This window comes from Leucoraja erinacea, chromosome 1 (assembly GCF_028641065.1).
Source record: "Leucoraja erinacea ecotype New England chromosome 1, Leri_hhj_1, whole genome shotgun sequence".
Classification (NCBI taxonomy): domain Eukaryota; kingdom Metazoa; phylum Chordata; class Chondrichthyes; order Rajiformes; family Rajidae; genus Leucoraja; species Leucoraja erinaceus.
Window position 1 is genome coordinate 95,273,932 of NC_073377.1, and position 20,585 is coordinate 95,294,516.

Below are 20,585 nucleotides of genomic sequence, written 5' to 3' on the forward strand. Positions count from 1 at the left end.
CAGATTCATACCACTTCTAGCAGGGTGCAAGGCCACCAAATGCAAGTGCAGTTTCCAATCACTTCAAGCAGGGTGCAAGGCCACCAAATTCAAGTGCAGTTTCACACCACTTCAAGCAGGGTGCAAGGCCACCAAATTCAAGTGCAGTTTCATACCACTTCAAGCTGGATCCAAGGCCACCAAATTCAAGTGCAGTTTCATACCACTTTCAGCAGGGTGCAAGGCCACCAAATTCAAATGCAGTTTCATTCAATTTCAAGCAGGGTGCAAGGCCACCAAACTCAAATGCAGCGTCATACCATTTCATGCAGGGTGAAACCACCATAAAACCACACAAAACACCAAACTCACAGTTCAGTAGATATTCAGTGTGTTCAGTTGATTCACAGCTCAGAATCGTGACCTCTCCCTCCCCCATCATGCAGAGACTGAGCCACACCCACACTTCCGGGTTTTATAACCCCCTCCCCCCTACAAAAGGTGTGGGCTTCATGGCATGATTGACAGGAGAGAGATTCTCAACACTTTTATTTTTCATTTTGATAAGACCGTAAATACATAATTTTAAAGTCAAACATTTCTTAGATTAACATTGATTGTCTTACAAATTATAATCACTGAACTAGATGTTGTCTTTCTCCAGTGGGTCAGTGGGTACCTTTGGGCCACAAACCAATAGATTTCAAAAAATTCCAACCTCTTATCTTAATCTCTATCATTTTTATTTAAAAAGTTCAAGTTTTTCTGAACGATTACAGTTTTTAATTTGTTTGGACCAGTTTGTGTAGCTTAAAGCAGCGCAAACGGCCAAGTTAATGTTAAATTGGTAATTTCTTATAAAACGAAATCTAGCTAGAATCTGTTGCAACATACATAAATCATAAGGTCACAAGGAATTAGGCCATTCGGCCCTTCAAGTCTACTCCACCATTCAATCATGGCTGATCTATCTCTCCCTCCTAACTCCAATTCCTGCCTGCTCCCCATAACCTCTGACACCTGTACTGATCAAGAATCTATCTCTGCTTGGCCTCCACAGCCTTCTGTGGCAATAAATTCAAGTTTCTCCACCCATTGACTAAATGTTACATGATTCATTGATACTTAAAATACTTAACAATTGCAAAACTGCATAGAGATTTCTGTTCAATTATCCTAACGTGGTGCTAATATATTTAAAAAATCCTCCTTGGCAATTTTCAAGGGATTTAGTTGTTTCACAACAAATTATATATTAAACTAGACTAAGTGGGGACCCGTTGGGTCCCTTGTTCACACGGGAGGACTGGTCCCCCGATGCAATATTCCACCAATTCCAATATTGGTGGCCAGTGGCGGGGCTTTCTGGAGCGCTGGTATGGGCTCTTGGGGTGGCAGCTCAGTCCATCAAGCCTGATCTGCTGGCAGCTCACTCACAGCTGGTGGGCTGGCAGTTGACTCATGGCTATTCCTTGAAATTCCATTTCAAGCCGGGTGCAAGGCCACCAAATTCATTTTCCTACCATTTCAAGCAGGGTGCAAGGCCACCAAATTCATTTTCCTACCATTTCAAGCAGGGTGCAAGGCCACCAAATTCAAGTGCAGTTTCTTACCACTTCTAGCAGGGTGCAAGGCCACCAAATGCAAGTGCAGTTTCCAATCACTTCAAGCAGGATGCAAGGCCACCAAATTCAAGTGCAGTTTCACACCACTTCAAGCAGGGTGCAAGGCCACCAAATTCAAGTGCAGTTTCATACCACTTCAAGCTGGATCCAAGGCCACCAAATTCAAGTGCAGTTTCATACCACTTTCAGCAGGGTGCAAGGCCACCAAATTCAAATGCAGTTTCATTCAATTTCAAGCAGGGTGCAAGGCCACCAAACTCAAATGCAGCGTCATACCATTTCATGCAGGGTGAAACCACCATAAAACCACACAAAACACCAAACTCACAGTTCAGTAGATATTCAGTGTGTTCAGTTGATTCACAGCTCAGAATCGTGACCTCTCCCTCCCCCATCATGCAGAGACTGAGCCACACCCACACTTCCGGGTTTTATAACCCCTCCCCCTACAAAAGGTGTGGGCTTCATGGCATGATTGACAGGAGAGAGATTCTCAACACTTTTATTTTTCATTGATGGGAAGAATTCTCTGCACCTGCTGAGCAGAGGGGGACTGAGTAAGATGGCCAAGAATCACAGCCATACGTGGTAGCGTTTTATCTAAAATCAATATACAGTGCAAATAGGAAGTGCACTTGCAGTAGTGCCTTTTAACTTCAAGCCAAAGCACCCAAACCGCCATTTGCAGTAAGTAGTGCCTTTCAACTTCAAGCCAAAGCACCCAAGCCACCATTTGCAGTAAGTAGTGCCTTTCAACTTCAAGCCAAAGCACCCAAGCCACCATTTGCAGTAAGTAGTGCCTTTCAACTTCAAGCCAAAGCACCCAAGCCACCATTTGCAGTAAGTAGTGCCATTCAACTTCAAGCCTAAAACACCCAAGCCACCATTTGCAGTAAGTAGTGCCTTTCAACTTCAAGCCAAAGAACCCAAGGCATCATTTGCAGTAAGTAGTGCCTTTTTCAAGCCAAAGCACCCAAGCCGCCATTTGCAGTTAGTGCCTTTCAACTTCAAGCCAAAGCACCCAAGCCACCATTTGCAGTAAGTAACCATATAACATATAACCATATAACAATTACAGCACAGAAACAGGCCATCTCGGCCCTACAAGTCCGTGCCGAACAACTTTTTTTCCCCTTAGTCCCACCTGCCTGCACTCATACCATAACCCTCCATTCCCTTCTCATCCATATGCCTATCCAATTTATTTTTAAATGATACCAATGAACCTGCCTCCACCACTTCCACTGGAAGCTCATTCCACACCGCTACCACTCTCTGAGTAAAGAAGTTCCCCCTCATATTACCCCTAAACTTCTGTCCCTTCATTCTGAAGTCATGTCCTCTTGTTTGAAAGTAGTGCCTTTCAACTTCAAGCCAAAGCACCCAAGCCACAATTTGCAGTAAGTAGTGCCATTCAACTTCAAGCCAAAACACCTGCCACGATTTGCAGTACGTAGTGCCTTTCAACTTCAAGCCAAACCACCCAATCCACTATTTGCAGTAAGTAGTGCCTTTCAACTTCAAGCCAAAGCTCCCAAGCCACCAGTTGCAGTAAGTAGTGTCTTTCAACTTCAAGCCAAAGAACCCAAGCCATCATTTGCAGTAAGTAGTGCCTTTCAACTTCAAGCCAAAGCACCCAAACCACCATTTGCAGTAAGTAGTGCCTTTTAACTTCAAGCCAAAGCACCCGCCACCATTTGCAGTAAGTATTGCCTTTTAACTTCAAGCCAAAGCACCCAAACGACCATTTGCAGTAAGTAGTGCCTCTTAACTTCATGCCAAAGCACCCAAACAACAATTTGCAGGCAGTGCCTTTTTTTACTTCAAACAAACCATATTTTCATTTTCAAACCACATTAAGGGGGCTCACAGTTGATTAGACATGTGTTCAGTGTTATTCAGAGCTCAGAGAGACGTGACCCTTTGGCTTCATCCATCTTGCAGAGTGAGTGAGGCACACCACTTCCTGGTTTTATAGTCCCTCCCCCTCCCTCCAGCAGGGGCAGCAGAGAGAATGGTGAATTTTTAAAAAACATTAATATCTCCCTGATTTGTCATCAATGGGAAAAATCCTCCGGTCCAGGAAGGCGGAGGGGGGCTCTGAGCAAGGTGGCCAAAAATGACGGCCGTAGGTGGCGGCGTTCTCTAACAAATCGCAGCACAGTGGGCCAAAAATTGCGGCGCCCTGTACGGCAGCGGCTACTCCAGCTCCCGATAGCGATGTGCGTTTTATGTTTAATATGTTGTCTGTACCGTCACAGTCTTGTACGAGAGTAGTCTATAACAGAACTATACTACTTGGACTAAGAAACTTCGACTTTTCCGTAAACCTTTCTGGAGTAACACTGGCATTGGAACCCGAGGCACTCTGCGAGCTAGGCATCCTACACCGGCAAGACCCAGGGGCCTGCAAGGCAGCGGACTCTCCTCCCATCACAGGTCGACACTGGAGGTGACACTGGAGGCGGTGCACGCGGCATGTGAGACCTAGCTTGCGGCGCAAGCGGTGTGCTAGACCTAGCAAGCGGGGCAGCCGAGCGGGTATCAGCGCCAGGCTAAAAGTTAACCCCTACAGACCTGCACTTCCTTCTATTCTACTGTCCAACGTTCGTTCGCTGGAAAACAAAATGGACTACCTTAGACTGGATCTAATTACACAAAGAAAGGTCAGAGACTGCAACGCCATCATCCTCACAGAGACGTGGCTCAACAACTCCGTTTCGGATAACGCCATTCAGCTGGACGGACTAACAACATTCCGGGCGGACAGGGGTAATGCTCTCAGCGGTAAATCTCGGGGGGGTGGTGTATGCATTTTCATCAATAACAACTGGTGTACAAACGTCGTAACTGTGTCAAGCCACAGTTTTGAGGATATAGATTTTCTGACAATTAAATGCCGACCATTCTACATGCCAAGGGAATTCACAGCTATCAACATCACAGCAGTGTACATTCCACCCAGTGTAAACACAAAGGACGCACTGTCTATATTGTATCAGTCTATCAGCTCAATGCAGAACTAACTCGGATTCTGTCTACATAATCGCTGGCGATTTCAATCAGGCCAAACTGAAGACAGTACTACCACATTATTACAAACATGTGAACTTTGCAACCAGGGGAAATAACATACTCGACCAAGTCTACACCAACATCAGACAGGCATTCAGAGCTGCTCCCCATGCCCACCTGGGGAACTCAGACCACCTCTCTGTTATGCTAATTCCAGCTTACAGACCTCTATTGACCAGGAGCAAGCCGTCTGTGAAGCAGATCAGAGCATGGCCAGAGGGAGCCACCTCAGCTCTCAAAGACTGTTTCGACTGCACAGATTGGACCGTTTTTAGGGAGGCTGCCACTACCAACTATCATGTCAACTTGACGGATACACTGAATCTGTGACTGGATATATATTCAAATGCATGGAAGATGTGACAGTCATCAAAAACATCACCACGAGGGCCAACAACAAACCGTGGTTCACCAGGGCGGTACGTGAGCTCTTGAGAGCACGGAATGCTGCTTTCAAGTCCAGGGACAAAGACGCCCTTAGTATTGCTAGGGCCAACTTGAACCGGGGCGTGAGAACAGCCAAGCGTGCCTATGGACAGAAAATTCAAGCACACTTCACAGACACTAAGGACCCCAAGCGCCTGTGGCAAGGCATCCAGTCTGTCACCGGCTACAGGCCAACACCCCCACCGTGCGAGGACAACACAGACTCCTCAACACACTTAATACCTTCTTCAACCGGTTTGAGGAGGCCAACACCACCACACCAACAAAAGCCCCTCCCTGCCCAGATCATGAAGCACTTCACCTGAACCCAGCTGATGTGCGGAGGACCCTACTCAAGGTGAACCCCAGAAAAGCTGCAGGTCCTGACAACATACCGGGGCGTGTGCTCAGAGACTGTGCTGACCAACTCACAGAGGTTCTTACGGACATCTACAACACCTCTCTGAGCCAAGCTATCATACTTCAAAGCCACCACCATCATACCGCTACCCAAGAAATCCCCAGCCTCAACACTGAATGATTACCTGCCCATAGCACTCACGTCCATCATGATGAAGTGCTTTGAAAGGTTGGTCAAGGCCCACATAACATCCAGTCTCCCCTCTACACTTGACCCATTCCAGTTTGCGTACCGTCCCGACCGTTCCACTGATGATGCCATAGCAACAGCACTCCACCTAAGCCTGGCTCATCTGGAAAACAATAACAGTTACGTGCGGATGCTGTTTATCGACTTCAGCTCCGCCTTCAACACAGTCATTCCCCAACACCTGGTGAATAAACTCGGCGAAATAGGCATCAGCACCCCACTATGCAACTGGTTACTGGACTTCCTCACTGACGGACCACAGATGGTAAGAGTTGGCAAAAACTCATCAGAGACCATCATGGACACCGGGGTCCCACAGGGATGTGTGCTGAGCCCTCTGTTGTTCACGCTGATGACACATGACTGTTGTGCCAAACACAATTCAAACCACATCATCAAGTTCGCTGATGATACAACAGTGGTGAGCCTCATCAGCCACGATGAGGACTCTGCCTACAGTGAGGAGGTACAACAACTCATCAGCTGGTGTGACATCAATAACCTTCAACTCAATGTTAATAAAACAAAAGAAATAACTGTGGACTTCAGGAAGAAACAGACAGCACACACCCCACTCACCATCAATGGCAGTGCAGTGGAGTCTGTGAAAAGCACCAAGTTCCTGGGAGTGCACATCACAGATTATCAGACATGGTCCACCAATACCATCTCCCTAGTCAAGAAAGCTCAGCAACGCCTCCACTTCCTTCGACGGATGAGAGCCGACCTCCCCCCTTCTGCCCTCACCACTTTTTACAGGGGTGCCATTGAGAGCATTCTTACCAGCAGTCTCTCAGTCTGGTATGGCATTTGCTCTGCTGCTGACCAGAAGGCACTACAAAGAGTGGTGAGGACAGCGGAGAAGATCACCAGATCACTGAACCTGCAATCCAGGACTGATACCCATCTCACTGTTGCAAGAGAGCAACCAATATCATCAAAGACACCACCCACCCAGCACACAAACTGTTCACTCTCCTACCATCTGGCAAGCGCTACCGCAGCATGTGGAGCAAAACCACCAGATTAAAAAACAGCTTTTTCCCTTAGGCCATCAGATTACTCAACACACTCAAGAAAATTCCATGAACATTTAACTTTAACTCAATGTCTGCAGTATGCTATTTGCACTTTTCTATATTGCACCTTTATTATTGCACTTTAATAACATACCTCAAAATGTTACTACAGTCTGGCACACTGTGAATATTTTAAAGAATGTATATTGTCTATCTTATTGGTATATTGTCTGTCTGTGTTATAAATATTACTTGCACATTTGGAGAATGGGGAAACGCAATTTCAATCCAATTTATTTGAATTGACAATAAAGTTTACTTTGAACTTTGAACAAAAGCGGTCAAGCTCAGACTTTTAGTAATATAGATGAGATAGCAAAGCACAGGCACTATTATTTATGAAAAACAGGGATAAAAAGTTAAAAATATTATTCCAATCCAACCCTAGTCACATTTAATTGCAAAAATATATTTTTTGTCTCAATTATAGTGCGCTGTGAATGACATCTACAAATGTTCATACCTGATGGGCCAGGTGTGCTCCAACAGCTACCACAGCGACATAGTAGGGTAACGTCTGTTCACTGTTTAGTCCGACCACTGTCAATCCTGTCAGCATGACTGTGCTGAATCCTAATAACCATTGTTTGGTCTGTTCTTGAAACTTCAGTGCAGTTGATTTTACTCCCACCAGAATGTCATCTGCTTTATCCTAGATAAAAAAAACTCACAATAATGCAACGAAGAATTGTACACACATCAAAAAAGAAAAAAACACTGCAATTTTCTCATGATGATCTCGCACCAAAACCAAGATAATGTTTATACCAGGTGACTGAATGTCTGGAGACAACACTTTTCAATAGAAAAAAATTACAACCAATGTTTCCTTAAATGAGATACACAGAATAAAATAGTTTAATGAAAATATTTTAAAACATAAACATTAACATTTTCAACTACATTACTCAGCTGTTACTCCTCCCAAAGTTAGCAAGATTGAAAAACTTGTATAATTTGTATCTAGAACACAATTTTACATAAATTGGCATTTTGCTTGTATAAGGATGCCAAAATGTCAGCTTCATAATTACATTTTGGATTCATTCAAGTTATGGTTAAAAGAGGGCATTATTTGAAACACATTATTTCAGCATATAACAAAGGTCCAAGGATCAGTTTGTCATGTGCACCAATTAACGTACAGTGAACCTCGAATTACCATACAGCCATACTAAAAAAGACATACAATTACATAAAAGTTAACATAAACATCCATCACAGCAGATTCCCCACATTCCTCCCCGTGATGGAAGGCAATAAAGTCTAATTTTCTTCCTCTTTATTCTCCTGAGGTCAGGACAGTCTAACCATCCGTACTCGGGGCGATCGAAGCTCTTGCTTCAAGGCAGTCGAAGCTCCTGCGGCTTGGAGCTTCCGAAGTTGGTCTCTAACCAGGGACCACGAGCGCCACGATATTGTCCGAAGGCTCTCGCGGTTGGAGCTCCGAGGTCGATCCCCGACAGGGATGCTCAGCTCCACGATGTTGAAGAATGCAGGCTTCCGTGGATGGAGCTTACAAAGTCGGTCTCGAGCCGAGGTCGCCAACTCCTTGATGTTAGACCGCAGTGCGGACGGAGATACGATACGGAAAAAAAATCGCATCTCCGTCGAGGCAAGAGATTTTAAAAAGTTTCCCCCAACCCCCCACATAAAACAAGGTAAAGAACACTAAAACATACATTTAACACATACTAAAAATACCAAAGAAGGAAGGGACGAGACAGACTGTTGGCAAGGCGGCTATTGTGGGTGCCACCTAGTCATTTAACAGGTAGAATAACAGAATAATGTGACTGATGAGATCTTAAGTACATCTTATTTTAGTGATGGATGCAACAAAATCATGTTAAAGATTGGATTGCTAAATTAATAGTATAATACAATTGTTTCAACAGTAGTTTATTGCAAAATAATACAAGTTTAAGCGTAAAAATAAATGTTCCTATGATGTGATGAGTAGAATTATATTTGTTACTTTTGATGTTGCCCAAGAGGTGTTTACACAATTCTAACATAAACTTCTGGCTCCTACATGCTATGTCACAGAAAAGTAGGTACATTGTGAAATGGGGTGTGTTAGACAAGAAATTCTTCCATGTGGAAAAAAGGTATGATTCAACTACATTGCACAAGGGTTTTGAATAACGAGATTCTATTATGCAATGGTCCACGCATGGAAAACTGGGGGATAGAGAGAGAACTGCAGAATAGACAGGTAGGAAGGGTAACGCCTAGATCAGGAACAATTGTGCAGTGGCACATTTCTGGTTGACAGAATGAGTTCATCAGATACATGAGATTAAAGTTGCAGGTAAAGACGAACAAAACAGCATTCCAGGGCCGTGAATGTAGCAATCTCCAAGAACATTCATCAAACACTAATTGTATATTAACAATCAGGTTTAAATCAAAATTGCATGATAATTGTAGATGATACAAAAAAGACAATATGACTGATAGTGAGAAGTAAAACTTTGAGTAGATAATGGTATGAAAAATCTGCTCAGTTGAACAGAAAGGTGACAAGTGTCTTCAATTGTATAAAGTAATGTTTGCGGTTATAACAAGATAGAACACAAATAAGTAGCAGGACGTGTGCAGTAGAGAAATGCATGTCCACAGATCATTCACATAGCAGGAAGCTAGTTAGGAAGATATATTTTGGGATGCTTTCCTTTATTAGTTACAGCATATGACATAGGAGCGGAAATATTTGCTAGAACTGTATTCAACATCAATTAGACAACATTAAGAATCACAAATGTGATTCTAGTTATCACATCACTGGGAAAAAAATAGCACTATTTGCAAGGATGCTGCCAAGATAAAAAGGTTATGAGGAAACAAACAATAGGCAACGTATGAGGAAATAGGCAACATTTCGGGTCGAGACCCTTCTTCAGTCTGAAGTTTCTGAGTTTCTCCAGCATTTTTGTCTACCTTCGATATTCCAGCATCTGCAGTTCCTTCTTAAACATAGATATTTTGGGGTTTCTTGGGATAGAGGAAGCTGAAGGGAGAATTTGTCAAGGTGTAAAAAAAATTATGAGGGCCTATTCCGTTAGCAGAGGGTCAAGAACTAGAGGGTATACATTTAATGTAATTTGTAGTATTAGAAGGAGGTAGACAACATTAATTTGTGTTTTAAGTCATAGTATTTTCATATTTCCTTGTTGTATTTTGATATTTTCCTGTTTTCCTTCCTTAAAGCCAATAGAAATAGTTGCGACACTTCCCTACCATTCCTTGACCTCACCATCTCCATCGCAGGGGACAGACTTCTGACCGACATACACTACAAACCAACTGACTCACATGGCTATCTGGACTACACGTCTTCCCACCCTGCCCCCATGTAAAGACTCCATCCCCTACTCCCAATTCCTCCGCCTACGCCGCATCTGTTCCCAGGATGAGACATTCCATACCAGGGCATCGGAAATGTCCTCGTTCTTCAGGGAACGGGGATTCCCCTCCGCCACCATAGATGAGGCTCGCACCAGGGTCTCATCCATACACCGCAACACTGCTCTCTCTCCCCATCCCCGCACTCGCAACAAGGGCAGAGTCCCCCTGGTCCTCACCTTTCACCCCACCAGCCGGCAAATACAACACATAATCCTCCGCCATTTCCGCCACCTCCAACGTGACCCCACCACTCGCCACATCTTCCCATCTCCCCCTATGTCTGCCTTCCGCAAAGCCCGCTCCCTCCGCAACTCCCTTGTCAATTCTTCCCTTCCCTCCCGTGCCAACCGTCCCCGGGCACTTTCCGTTGCAACCGCAAAAAATGCAACACCTGTCCCTTCACCTCCCCCCTCGACTACATTCAAGGACCCAAGCAGTCGTTCCAGGTGCGACAAAGATTCACCTGTATCTCCTCCAACTTCATCTACTGCATCTGCTGCTCTAGATGTCAGCTGATTTACATCAGGGAGACTAAGCGGAGGTTGGGCGATCGTTTCGCCGAACACCTCCGCTCAGTCCACAATAACCTACCTGAACTCCCGGTGGCTCAGCACTTCAACTCCCCCTCCCATTGCCAATCTGACCTCTCTGTCCTGGGTCTCCTCCATTGCCAGAGTGAGCAACACCGGAAATTGGAGGAACAGCACCTCATATTCCGCCTGGGTTGCTTGCGTCCGGGTGGCATGAACGTTGAATTCTCCCAATTTTGCTAGCCCTTGCTGTCTCCTCCCCTTCCTTAACCCTCGAGCTGTCTCCTCCCATCCCCCCGCCCTCGTGCTCCTCCTCCTTCCATTTTTCCTTCCTTCTCCCCCCCACCCCCCATCAGTCTGAAGAAGGGTTTCGGCCCGAAACGTCGCCTATTTCCTTCGCTCCATAGATGCTGCTGCACCCGCTGAGTTTCTCCAGCAATTTTGTGTACCTTATAAATAGTTGCTTGTCTACATTTGGAATGCAATTTTAGTGGTTCCTGCCAAATAACCTAATTTGAGTTTTAATAACTTCTGTGAGGCTGCATAGTTTGGTCATACTTTGGCCCAACTTGCCCACACCAGCATGCTGCTAGAAAATTGACACTTAGGTAAACCATAAAATTATTACCTTACCTGATGTGCATAAATAGTGTCATATATCAATGTCCACATGACTCCAGAGATATAGAGTGGAAGGCAGATTGACCAATCACACAAACCCTTCACAGCAGACCAACCTAAAAGTGCTCCCCAGTTAAATGTAAGACCTATAAGACATTAATTTTCATGAGAAATCAATTATATTAACATAAATTATAAAAGATTGCATCAAACTAAATCTGTGGGATAAAACTGATGTGAAAAAAGGTTTAGATGTAATGTAAAACAGATGATAACCAAACCTTATTTCAAACCACTGCTTCAAGTATCTCAGGCGAGCATTCTCTTTTAAGAATGGCACCGCCAAGCAACAGAATCTTCTCTAAGTAATCTCACTAATACAGGAGAGCCCCAAATACACTTCATTTGCGGCATTTAACAAAAATGTAGCACTACTTCTGTTAAATAAGTTACTCAATATGTACTTTATGAAACAAAAATATATTGACTCCATAAAGAAATCTGAAATAGCAGAGATGCACAAGTGGAATGTAATTCCAATGGAACCACCATCTTAATGGAGGGGCCATGTGAACAACTCAAAGGCTTCAAGCAGTCAAGGAACAGCAATTTGTTCTAACAATATTTTTTTGTGTTTACAATTGTTCAATAAGCTAAATTAAACATCAAAGGTAGACAAAAGTGCTGGAGAAACTCAGCGGGTGCGGCAGCATCTATGGAGCGATGGAAATAGGCAATGTTTCGGGCTGAAACCCTTCTTCAGACTGATGTAGCGTGGGGGGGGGGGGCTTCTTCCCATTTTCCAGCATCTGCAGTTCCTTCTTGCATAAATTAAACATCAATATCTTCTTGCACTAAAGAAGGGGTGTAGCCGCCTTAGTCCTGAAGTCGGACTGATCCCCCCCCCACCCGGGGTGTGCCCAGGGTTTAAAGACCCGTCGTCATGGTGCCCAGATGGGCCAGAACCTCGACCAGCTGCTTAGTTCCTGCGGACTTCCGCCGCTGGAAGTATAGGATTTTGGAGTGTGTACTTTATCATCATTCCTTACAATGCTATGTACGATAGTGATCACAACTTCTACTGAAGTGTGGATGGCCGTTGGATCGCTAGGTGCTCATCCACACTTTGACAGGTCTTGTTTTTAGTCCTGCTGGGGGTCCACAGACCCTCCACACCTGGCAAACCAGGTGGAGGAGACGGTTTAGTTGGCGACTATCCGACCATGGAGCAGGTAGCATGGGATTACATGGTACCCGTGGGGGGGGGGGGGGGGGAACTCCCCCTGACCTGACCTGAAAATTAAAACACTGTTAAATATGGGGAAAAAATAATCATTAAAGAAGAATTACATTTCATTTGATCCAAAACAGGGCCAGGGATTTAGAAACAGTAACATATAGCAATGGATAATGTACTTGGAAGAAATGACATGCGGTTGCATTAAAAGAAGAACTGACATCTGAATTTTGCAGATATTTAAAAAAAAGATGGGTTAGGAAATAGTTGTGAGAGTAGTAGTGAAGGAGTCTAAACTGGCTGGTATTTAATTTTATTTCTTTGTTACAGGTTAGATAATTCTCAGTAAAAATGTCTCATATTGTATCACAATTGCTAGATCCTTTACCTGGGGACAAAAGAGACTGCAGCTGTTGAAATCTACAGCAACAAACAGTCTGCTGGAGGAACTCAGTCGAGCAGTATCTGTGCAGGTAGTTGGGGGGGGGACGGGGGGGGGGGGGGGGGACACGGGAAGGAATTAATAATGTTTTCGGTTGTGGCGTTGCATTAGGATTGAGAGTGGGGCGGTAAGATAGACAGTATAAAGAGGGGAGGTGAGATAGGGGCCAGTAGGTGGACAGGGGAAATTTGGTGGATGATTGGCAGATGGAGCTAGGTGGGAGAGAGGGAGGGGTGGATTTGGGTGACGGAGATAAATGGGTGATAAGTGGAACCAGGAAGACAAAGAAATGGAAAAAGGGCAGGTGGATCCAGGTTGTGGGATGGGGGGAAGTGGAGGGTGATGATGGAGACAGCGAGAAGGGTAATAAGCAGGAAAACAAAAGCTACCAGCCCTGAAATCTGATAAATAAGGAGGGTGATAATGGGAATCATTAAGGAAGATGTGAAGGGCTGATGAAACCGGATCCGAGGGGTGAAATGTGGGGCTATTTGGTGGATGGAACAAGGAGAAGGGGGACAGAAATTAATGATAGGAGTGGAAGGAGGTGACTAGAAATGGGAAAGGGCACAAAGATTCTATGTTCATACCACTGGATTGTAGATTACCCAGTTGGAATATCATGTATTGTTCCAATTTGTATTGGGGCTCAACCTGGTAGTGCAGAAAGCCAAGGTTTCGACAGGTCAGTGAGAGAATGGGAAGGGGAGCTGAAATGGCGCCTAGCTAGGTAAAGCCACTGTGGACAGAGTACAGGCGCTCCGCAAATTGGTCATCTAGTCTATGCATTGTCCCGCCAATGTAGATGCCACATCTTGAGCACCGAATGCAAAAGATTAGGTTGGAGGGAAAGCATGTGAATCTTTGCCTCACCTAGAAGGCCTGTTCAGTCCCCAGATATCGGTGATGGAAGTGCTGCACCTAGCACGTTTGCAGGTAGAAAGATGACACTCCTGCCCATATCACCCATTTTCCTCCCCATCCCCTCCTGGTTCCATCCATGTACTACCCAAACACTTCACTGGCTGGATCCCCTTCCCCATTTGGTTACATCGCCCCTTCACGTCTCCCCTATAGCTACCATTATCACCTTCCGTTACTCATCATTTCCAGCTTCTGACTCCACCTTCACCCTCTCACCCCTCCACTTGGTTCAATCTGACTTTTTTTCCACACTTTTGTCTGGTTCCTTATACCCATCACCCATCTATGTCTTCCAACTCCATCCCCCAACCTCACCAACCTGCCTCTATCTGCTCATCATTCTTTGCCCCTCCTCAGTCCATCAATCGCCTGCTAGCCCTTATCTCAACCCTCCCCATCTCCTCTTTATACTGGCTATCTTCCCTGTTCACACTCAATCCTGATGCCGTATCTTGACCTAAAACTTTGACAATTATTTTTACCTCACAGATGCTGCATATCCTTCTGAGTTCCTAAAGCAGACAATTTGTTGCCCTTGAATTTACTCATGTGCATAGCAAATTATTTAGCAAGTGTATTCCATTCAAGGCTCTTTATTTTCTAAGACTATAAATAAAGCATTGTGCAATAAATTATGTGTCAGTCTCAGTTTACTGAATTTTTCAATTGCTTTATGCCTCCAGAAGCCAATTCTGTCTCAATTCAAGTTAGCCTCAATGTTTTTTTAAAGAATATTTTTTTTTAATCCAAGCTATAATATTTTATCTATAGCTATGGATTTTTCTTAACGGTATTTTTCTTCCTATGGGTCAAACAACTGCAAAGTACCAAAGTTTTTCCTTACCCAGAATTAACTGTGGCCAATAAGTTAGCCTCTTCATCAGAGGGTAGATGACTACGAGACCAAGCGATGCAGCTCCAAGTGAAATGCTATCAATAAAATGAAATGAACATCCCAGAACATTTGGAAATATATATAATTACCAAAACAAATAGGTAATTCTTGCATTAGTATTAGAAACATAGAAACATAGAAATTAGGTGCAGGAGTAGGCCATTCGGCCCTTCGAGCCTGCACCGCCATTCAATACGATCATGGCTGATCATCCAACTCAGTATCCCGTACCTGCCTTCTCTCCATACCCTCTAATCCCCTTAGCCACAAGGGCCACATCTAACTCCCTCTTAAATATAGCCAATGAACTGGCCTCAACTACCCTCTGTGGCAGAGAGTTCCAGAGATTCACCACTCTGTGTGAAAAAAGTTCTTCTCATCTCGGTTTTAAAGGATTTCCCCCTTATCCTTAACATCCTTATTTTAGCCAATGTCCATGGAATGTCCATGGAAATGAGGTGTTGAGATATAAAACAGTGGGCAATTTTTTTAGACGTTATTGGATTCAAAACACGAGAAGAAATCTGAGATAAAAGGTGAAAATGTTGGCGATGTCAGCAGATCAGACAGTGTGGAGTGAGAAAAATAGTTATTGTTTCAAGCATGGTGGCATCCGCAATGGCTGTCTCACCAACAGTCTGTCTTGTCCTTTCCTTCTTTGTTGTTTTATAGTATGTGTTAAATAAATGTTTTAGTGTTCTTTAGCTTGTTTTATGTGAGGGGTGGAGGTTGGTGGAAACTTTTTTTAATCTCACCTCGACGAAGATGCGATTTTTTCTCCCCGTATCGTATCTCCGTCTGCACTGCGGCCTAACATCGTGGAGCTGGCGGCCTCTTGCTTGGGGATCGACTTTGGGAGCTCCAACCACGGGAGCCTGCAGGACTTAACATAGTGGAGCTCGCGGTCCATGGTTAGAGACCGACTTCAGGAGCTCCAAGCCGCAGGAGCTTCGACCGGCCCAACGCAGGAGCTTTGATCGCTCCGACGTGGGAGCTTCGATCCCCCGACAATGGATGGTTCGACTGCCCCGACCGCGGGAGAAAAGGAGGTAAGAAGATTAGACTTTATTGCCTTCCATCACAGTGAGGAATGCGGGGAATCCGCTATGGTGGATGTTTATGTTAACTTTTATGTAGTTGTGTGTCTTGTTGCTTTTTTTAGCTTGGCTGTATGGTAAATCGAGTTTCACTGTACCTTAATAGGTACATGTGAATATAAAAGACCTTTGAAGTTGCTTACATTTTCTCAGTAGTGAGAAAAATAGAGAAAACAGGCATGCCTTACATTGCCAACTGGCAAAGGGGTGGGGAAAAAAAGGTATTGTCTGTTTTTTTTAAGTTTGTTCTTTCTATTACAAAATCTTTAACTGTCGTTAAAAATATAGCTACAAATATTTAACAGGCTGTTTATGCCATTTTCACAGCAGTCCACCATATTGGGGAACATGTGCCAAAATGATGCCACATTAAGTTTGTAGTGCTGCACCCAGATTTAGTACAGTATTAGTCCTTAGTTAACTTTATAAAGCATACATAGTAAAAAAGAACATAATGATCAAAGCAGAAGACATTTATTAGTTGATGTAGGTTTTATAGAAGATGAAAAACAAATCCTGTAATCACAGGGTAATCCCACATTACATATTGCCAAACTGTATAGGCAATTCTATTATAACATATGTTTCTAGAACACAAATTGGATATAATGCATCTGATGAATTAGGGAACATTATTTGTATTACGCAGGGCGAATTGGTTATAAACATGAAAAGATCTGAAGAAGAATCCCAATCCGAAAAGTCATCTATCCATCTTCTCCAGAATTGCTACCTGGCCCTGCTGAGTTACTTCAGCATTGTGTGTCTTCTTTGGTAAACAAGTATCTGCTGTTCCTTCTATAATATGATTTTGATCAGGAACTAGAGAACCACTTTGGAAATTGTCAAGCAGTAAAATTGTGGTGTGTTGGTAAAAGAAACATGTCGTAGCCGGAAAAAATATTTTTTTCACCATTATCTCATGAGAACATAGATACTATTTACACAGTGGCTGGCCATTGAACTTGACTTGCAATTGCTTCTCCTGACACTTGAGCAATGATACTCTACCAGACAATGTAACATTCAGCCTTTATAGTATCTTCAGCTTGCAATGACACAACAGGAAAAATAATATTGTTGTTGTGAGTCTGAAACTCTCTACCCCCGAATGCCCCTTTCTCCATTGGCATAATAAGCGAGTTCAGTATTCCGAAAAATGCAAGGAATCATGGGATTTGTCAAAGGTCATTCGCGATAAAGAAAAAGCGAACAAAGCGCTGGCTGTATAAACTGTGTATAAATTCTTATCTTTATTCATAATTCATGTGTAAAAATATATTTAATCTGAGGAACGGGGGTGCCAGTTAGTGGGAGAGCGGGGTGTAACAGTGAAAGAGAGGGGGCAGATGCGAGTGGAGAACAGGATCGAACCCGGGTCCCCAGCGCCACAAGTGCTGCAGAACCGCCACTGGACCGTCACCCCCCCACCCACCCCCCCACCCCCCCCCCCCCCCCCCCCCCCCCCCCCCCCCCCCCCCCCAAGTGTCCCATCCCCGTCTGAAGACATCCGGGGCGTCCCCGGACCAACAGGACACTGGCCCGGAGCAGCGGCGGCACCAGGCCCACAGCCAGCGCGGAGAAGAAGCGCCAACTCCAGCCCAACCTCGCTCCAACTCCCAAGGAACCTGCTGGGGACAGCCAGCCGCACCCCCCGCTTCACCCAGCGGCTACCGGCCAAACACCCAGCATCGGCGAAAGACGAGCACTAGCCATCAACAAGGACACACACAAAACGCTGCAACAACTCAGTGGGACAGGCAGCATCCCCGGAGAAAAGAAATGGGTGCTGTTTCGGGTTGAGACCCTTCTCCAGAGATGTTGCCTGACCCGCCGAGCCACCACAGTACCCCGTGTGCATCCCCGTCGATGACTGACGCTCGGCCCCCGCTGGCACTGAGGGGGCCAATCGACAGCCACTGGACAAGACGCGAGCCGACGGTCCCCGGCACGCCGGGTAAAGCACCTGGAGCAGAGCAGAGCCGGAGCAGAACAGAGCCAGAGCCAGCACCCCCCCTCCACGCCAGCTGCAAGCCCGAAGCTGCCCTGCCAGCCCAGGGCCCACCGGACACCTCCAGCCGCCCCCGGACAGGGAAGGCCCAGCAGCAAATCAACAGCGCCTGCAGCGCCGGAGACCCAGGCCCGACCCCGACCACGGACGAAACGCAGGCCTGCACTCATAGCAGCAGTACAGTTGCGTATCACGAGTGACCTATGACCTGGGCATGCACAGTCAGAATACCAAACTCGCTTATTGTTTATGTAATTATCTATATTACTAAAAGTAAGATCTTGACCACTTCCTGTTTTTCTGTTTCATGATTTTAGAAAAAACGCTGCCACATACGACTGTGATTTTTGGCCAGCTGGTGGGATGCGGGAGAGAATGTAAAACCCGGAAGTGTTGTGCCTCAGTCAGTCTCCGCAAGATGGGGGAAGTGAGAGGGTCACGTCTCTCAGTCTGAGCTGTGAATAACGCTGAACACATGTCTACTAAAGTGTGAGCGTGGTTTTACCTTGAATGTCCTTAATGTGGTTTGAAAATGAAAATGTGGTTGGTTTGAAGTAAAAGCACTGCAAATGGTTGGTGCTGTTTTGGGTTGAAGCAAAAGCACTGCAAATGGTTGGGTGGGGTTTTGGGTTGAAGTAAAAGCACTGCAAATGGTTAGCTGGGGTTTTGGGTTAAAGTAAAATCACTGCAAATGGTTGGGTGGGGTTTTGGGTTGAAGTAAAAGCACTGCAAATGGTTGGTTGGCTAAACTTGACAACTTCCTGTTTGCACTTTATATTGATTTTTGATAAAACGCTACCACTTGCGGCTGTGATTTTTGGTCATCTTACTCAGTCCCCCTCCGCTCATCAGGCGCAAAGGATTCTTCCCATCAATTAAAAATAAAAGTGTTATTGGTGTTTAAAAAATGTTGAGAATCTCTCTCCTGTGAATCATGCCATGAAGGCCACACCTTTTCCGGTGGGAGGGGGGGAGGGATTGTAAAAGCCGGAAGTGTGGGTGTGGCTCAGTCTCTGCATGATGGGGGAGGGAGAGGTCACGACTCTGTCTGAGCTGTGAATCAACTGAACACACCGAATGTCTACTCAACTGTGAGTGTGGTGCTTTTTGTGGTTTTATAGTGTTTTCTCCCTGCTTGAAATGGTATGAAACTGCATTTGAATATAGTGGCCTTGCACCCTGCATGAAATGGTATGAAACTGTACTTGAATTTGGTGGCCTTGCATCCTGCTTGAAGTGGTCGGAAACTGCATTTGAATTCGGTGGCCTTGCACCCTGCTTGAAGTGGTATGAAACTGCACTTGAATCGGTGGCCTTGCACTCTGCTTGAAGTGGTCGGAAACTGCACTTGAATTCAGTGGGCTTGCACCCTGCTTGAAGTGGCAGGAAACTGCACCTGAATTTGGTGGTCTTGCACCATGCTTGAAGTGTTATGAAACTGTACTTCAATTTGGTGGCCTTGCACCCTGCTTGAAGTGGTAAGAAACTGCACTTGAATTTGGTAGCCTTGCACCCTGCTTGAAATGGTAGGAAAATGGATTTGAATTTGGTGGCCTTGCACCCTGCTTGAAATGGAATTTCAAGGAATAGCCGTGTCAACTACCAGCCCACCAGCTGTGAGTGACCTGCCATCACATCAGGCTTGAGGGTCTGTGCTGCCACCCCAAGAATTCATTTGGCCCACAATGTTCATACGAGCCCTCTGGAGACCAGTCCCTTCAGCCCACAACACCCATAGCAGCGCTCCAGCAAGTCCCTCCCCCCACACTGGCCATCAATATTGGAATTGGTGGAGAGGTGGAATATTGTTTTGGGGGACCAGCCCTCCCGTGTGAACATCGGACCCAACGGGTCCCACTTAGTCTAGTATGTTCTATATTTCTATGTTTCTTAGGAATGCAAGTACTGTTTTACAGGAGAACCATCTGTATGTATTTTTTATCACTCCTATCTCCTACCTCTGAAGCAAATTGCAACACAACTTGCAATGTTACCACTGCTTGTTTTTTTAGTTTAAAAAAAATAAATTTCTGCAGCTATTTAGTCAAATTGCAACCTCAAGGCATACCCAAATATATTTGAACAGAAAAATGAACACCACCGAACACCGTTCAAAGTATTATTGAAATGAAAACTCGGAAATATTTAATAGCTGTACTGGATCGATTTTATTCAAGTACCAAATTATTCAATAGTTTACGTTAAATACTCTGGGGACCACATATAGCATTCTGAGTCATCCATACTGACTCTTTGATTAGCTCAAATTTGATTAGCTTAAAAGAGTAACCACAGTTCTGGAAAAAAGGTCTTGTGGACAGATGAGACGAAGATTAACATATCAAACTAATGGAGGAGAGAAGGAACAGCCCAAGATCCAAAGCATACCGCCTCTTCTGTGAAACAGTGGTGAGGGTGTTATGGCCTCTGCATGTATGGCTGCTGAAGGTATTGGCTCACTTATCTTCATTGATGATACAACTGCTGATGGTAGTAGTATAATGAATTCTGAAGTGTATAGACACATCCTATCGGCTTAAGTTCAAACAAATGCCTCAAAACTCATTGGCCGGCAGTTCATTCTACAGCAAGACAATGCTATAGCAACAAAGGAGTTTTTTAA

General features: G+C 44.8%; 1 protein-coding gene across 1 annotated transcript in view; it reads right to left on the bottom strand.

Moving 5' to 3' along the window:
• The window catches only part of coq2 (coenzyme Q2 4-hydroxybenzoate polyprenyltransferase), a 33,437-nt gene that overhangs the window by 2,347 nt on the left and 10,505 nt on the right, over positions 1-20,585 (bottom strand). Inside the window, exons 4-6 of the mRNA XM_055639527.1 lie at positions 14,804-14,889; positions 11,369-11,502; positions 7,258-7,446 (exon numbers count right to left, since the gene is read on the bottom strand). Of these exons, the coding sequence (XP_055495502.1) occupies positions 7,258-7,446; positions 11,369-11,502; positions 14,804-14,889 (409 nt within the window). The remainder of the gene's footprint in view (positions 1-7,257; positions 7,447-11,368; positions 11,503-14,803; positions 14,890-20,585) is intronic.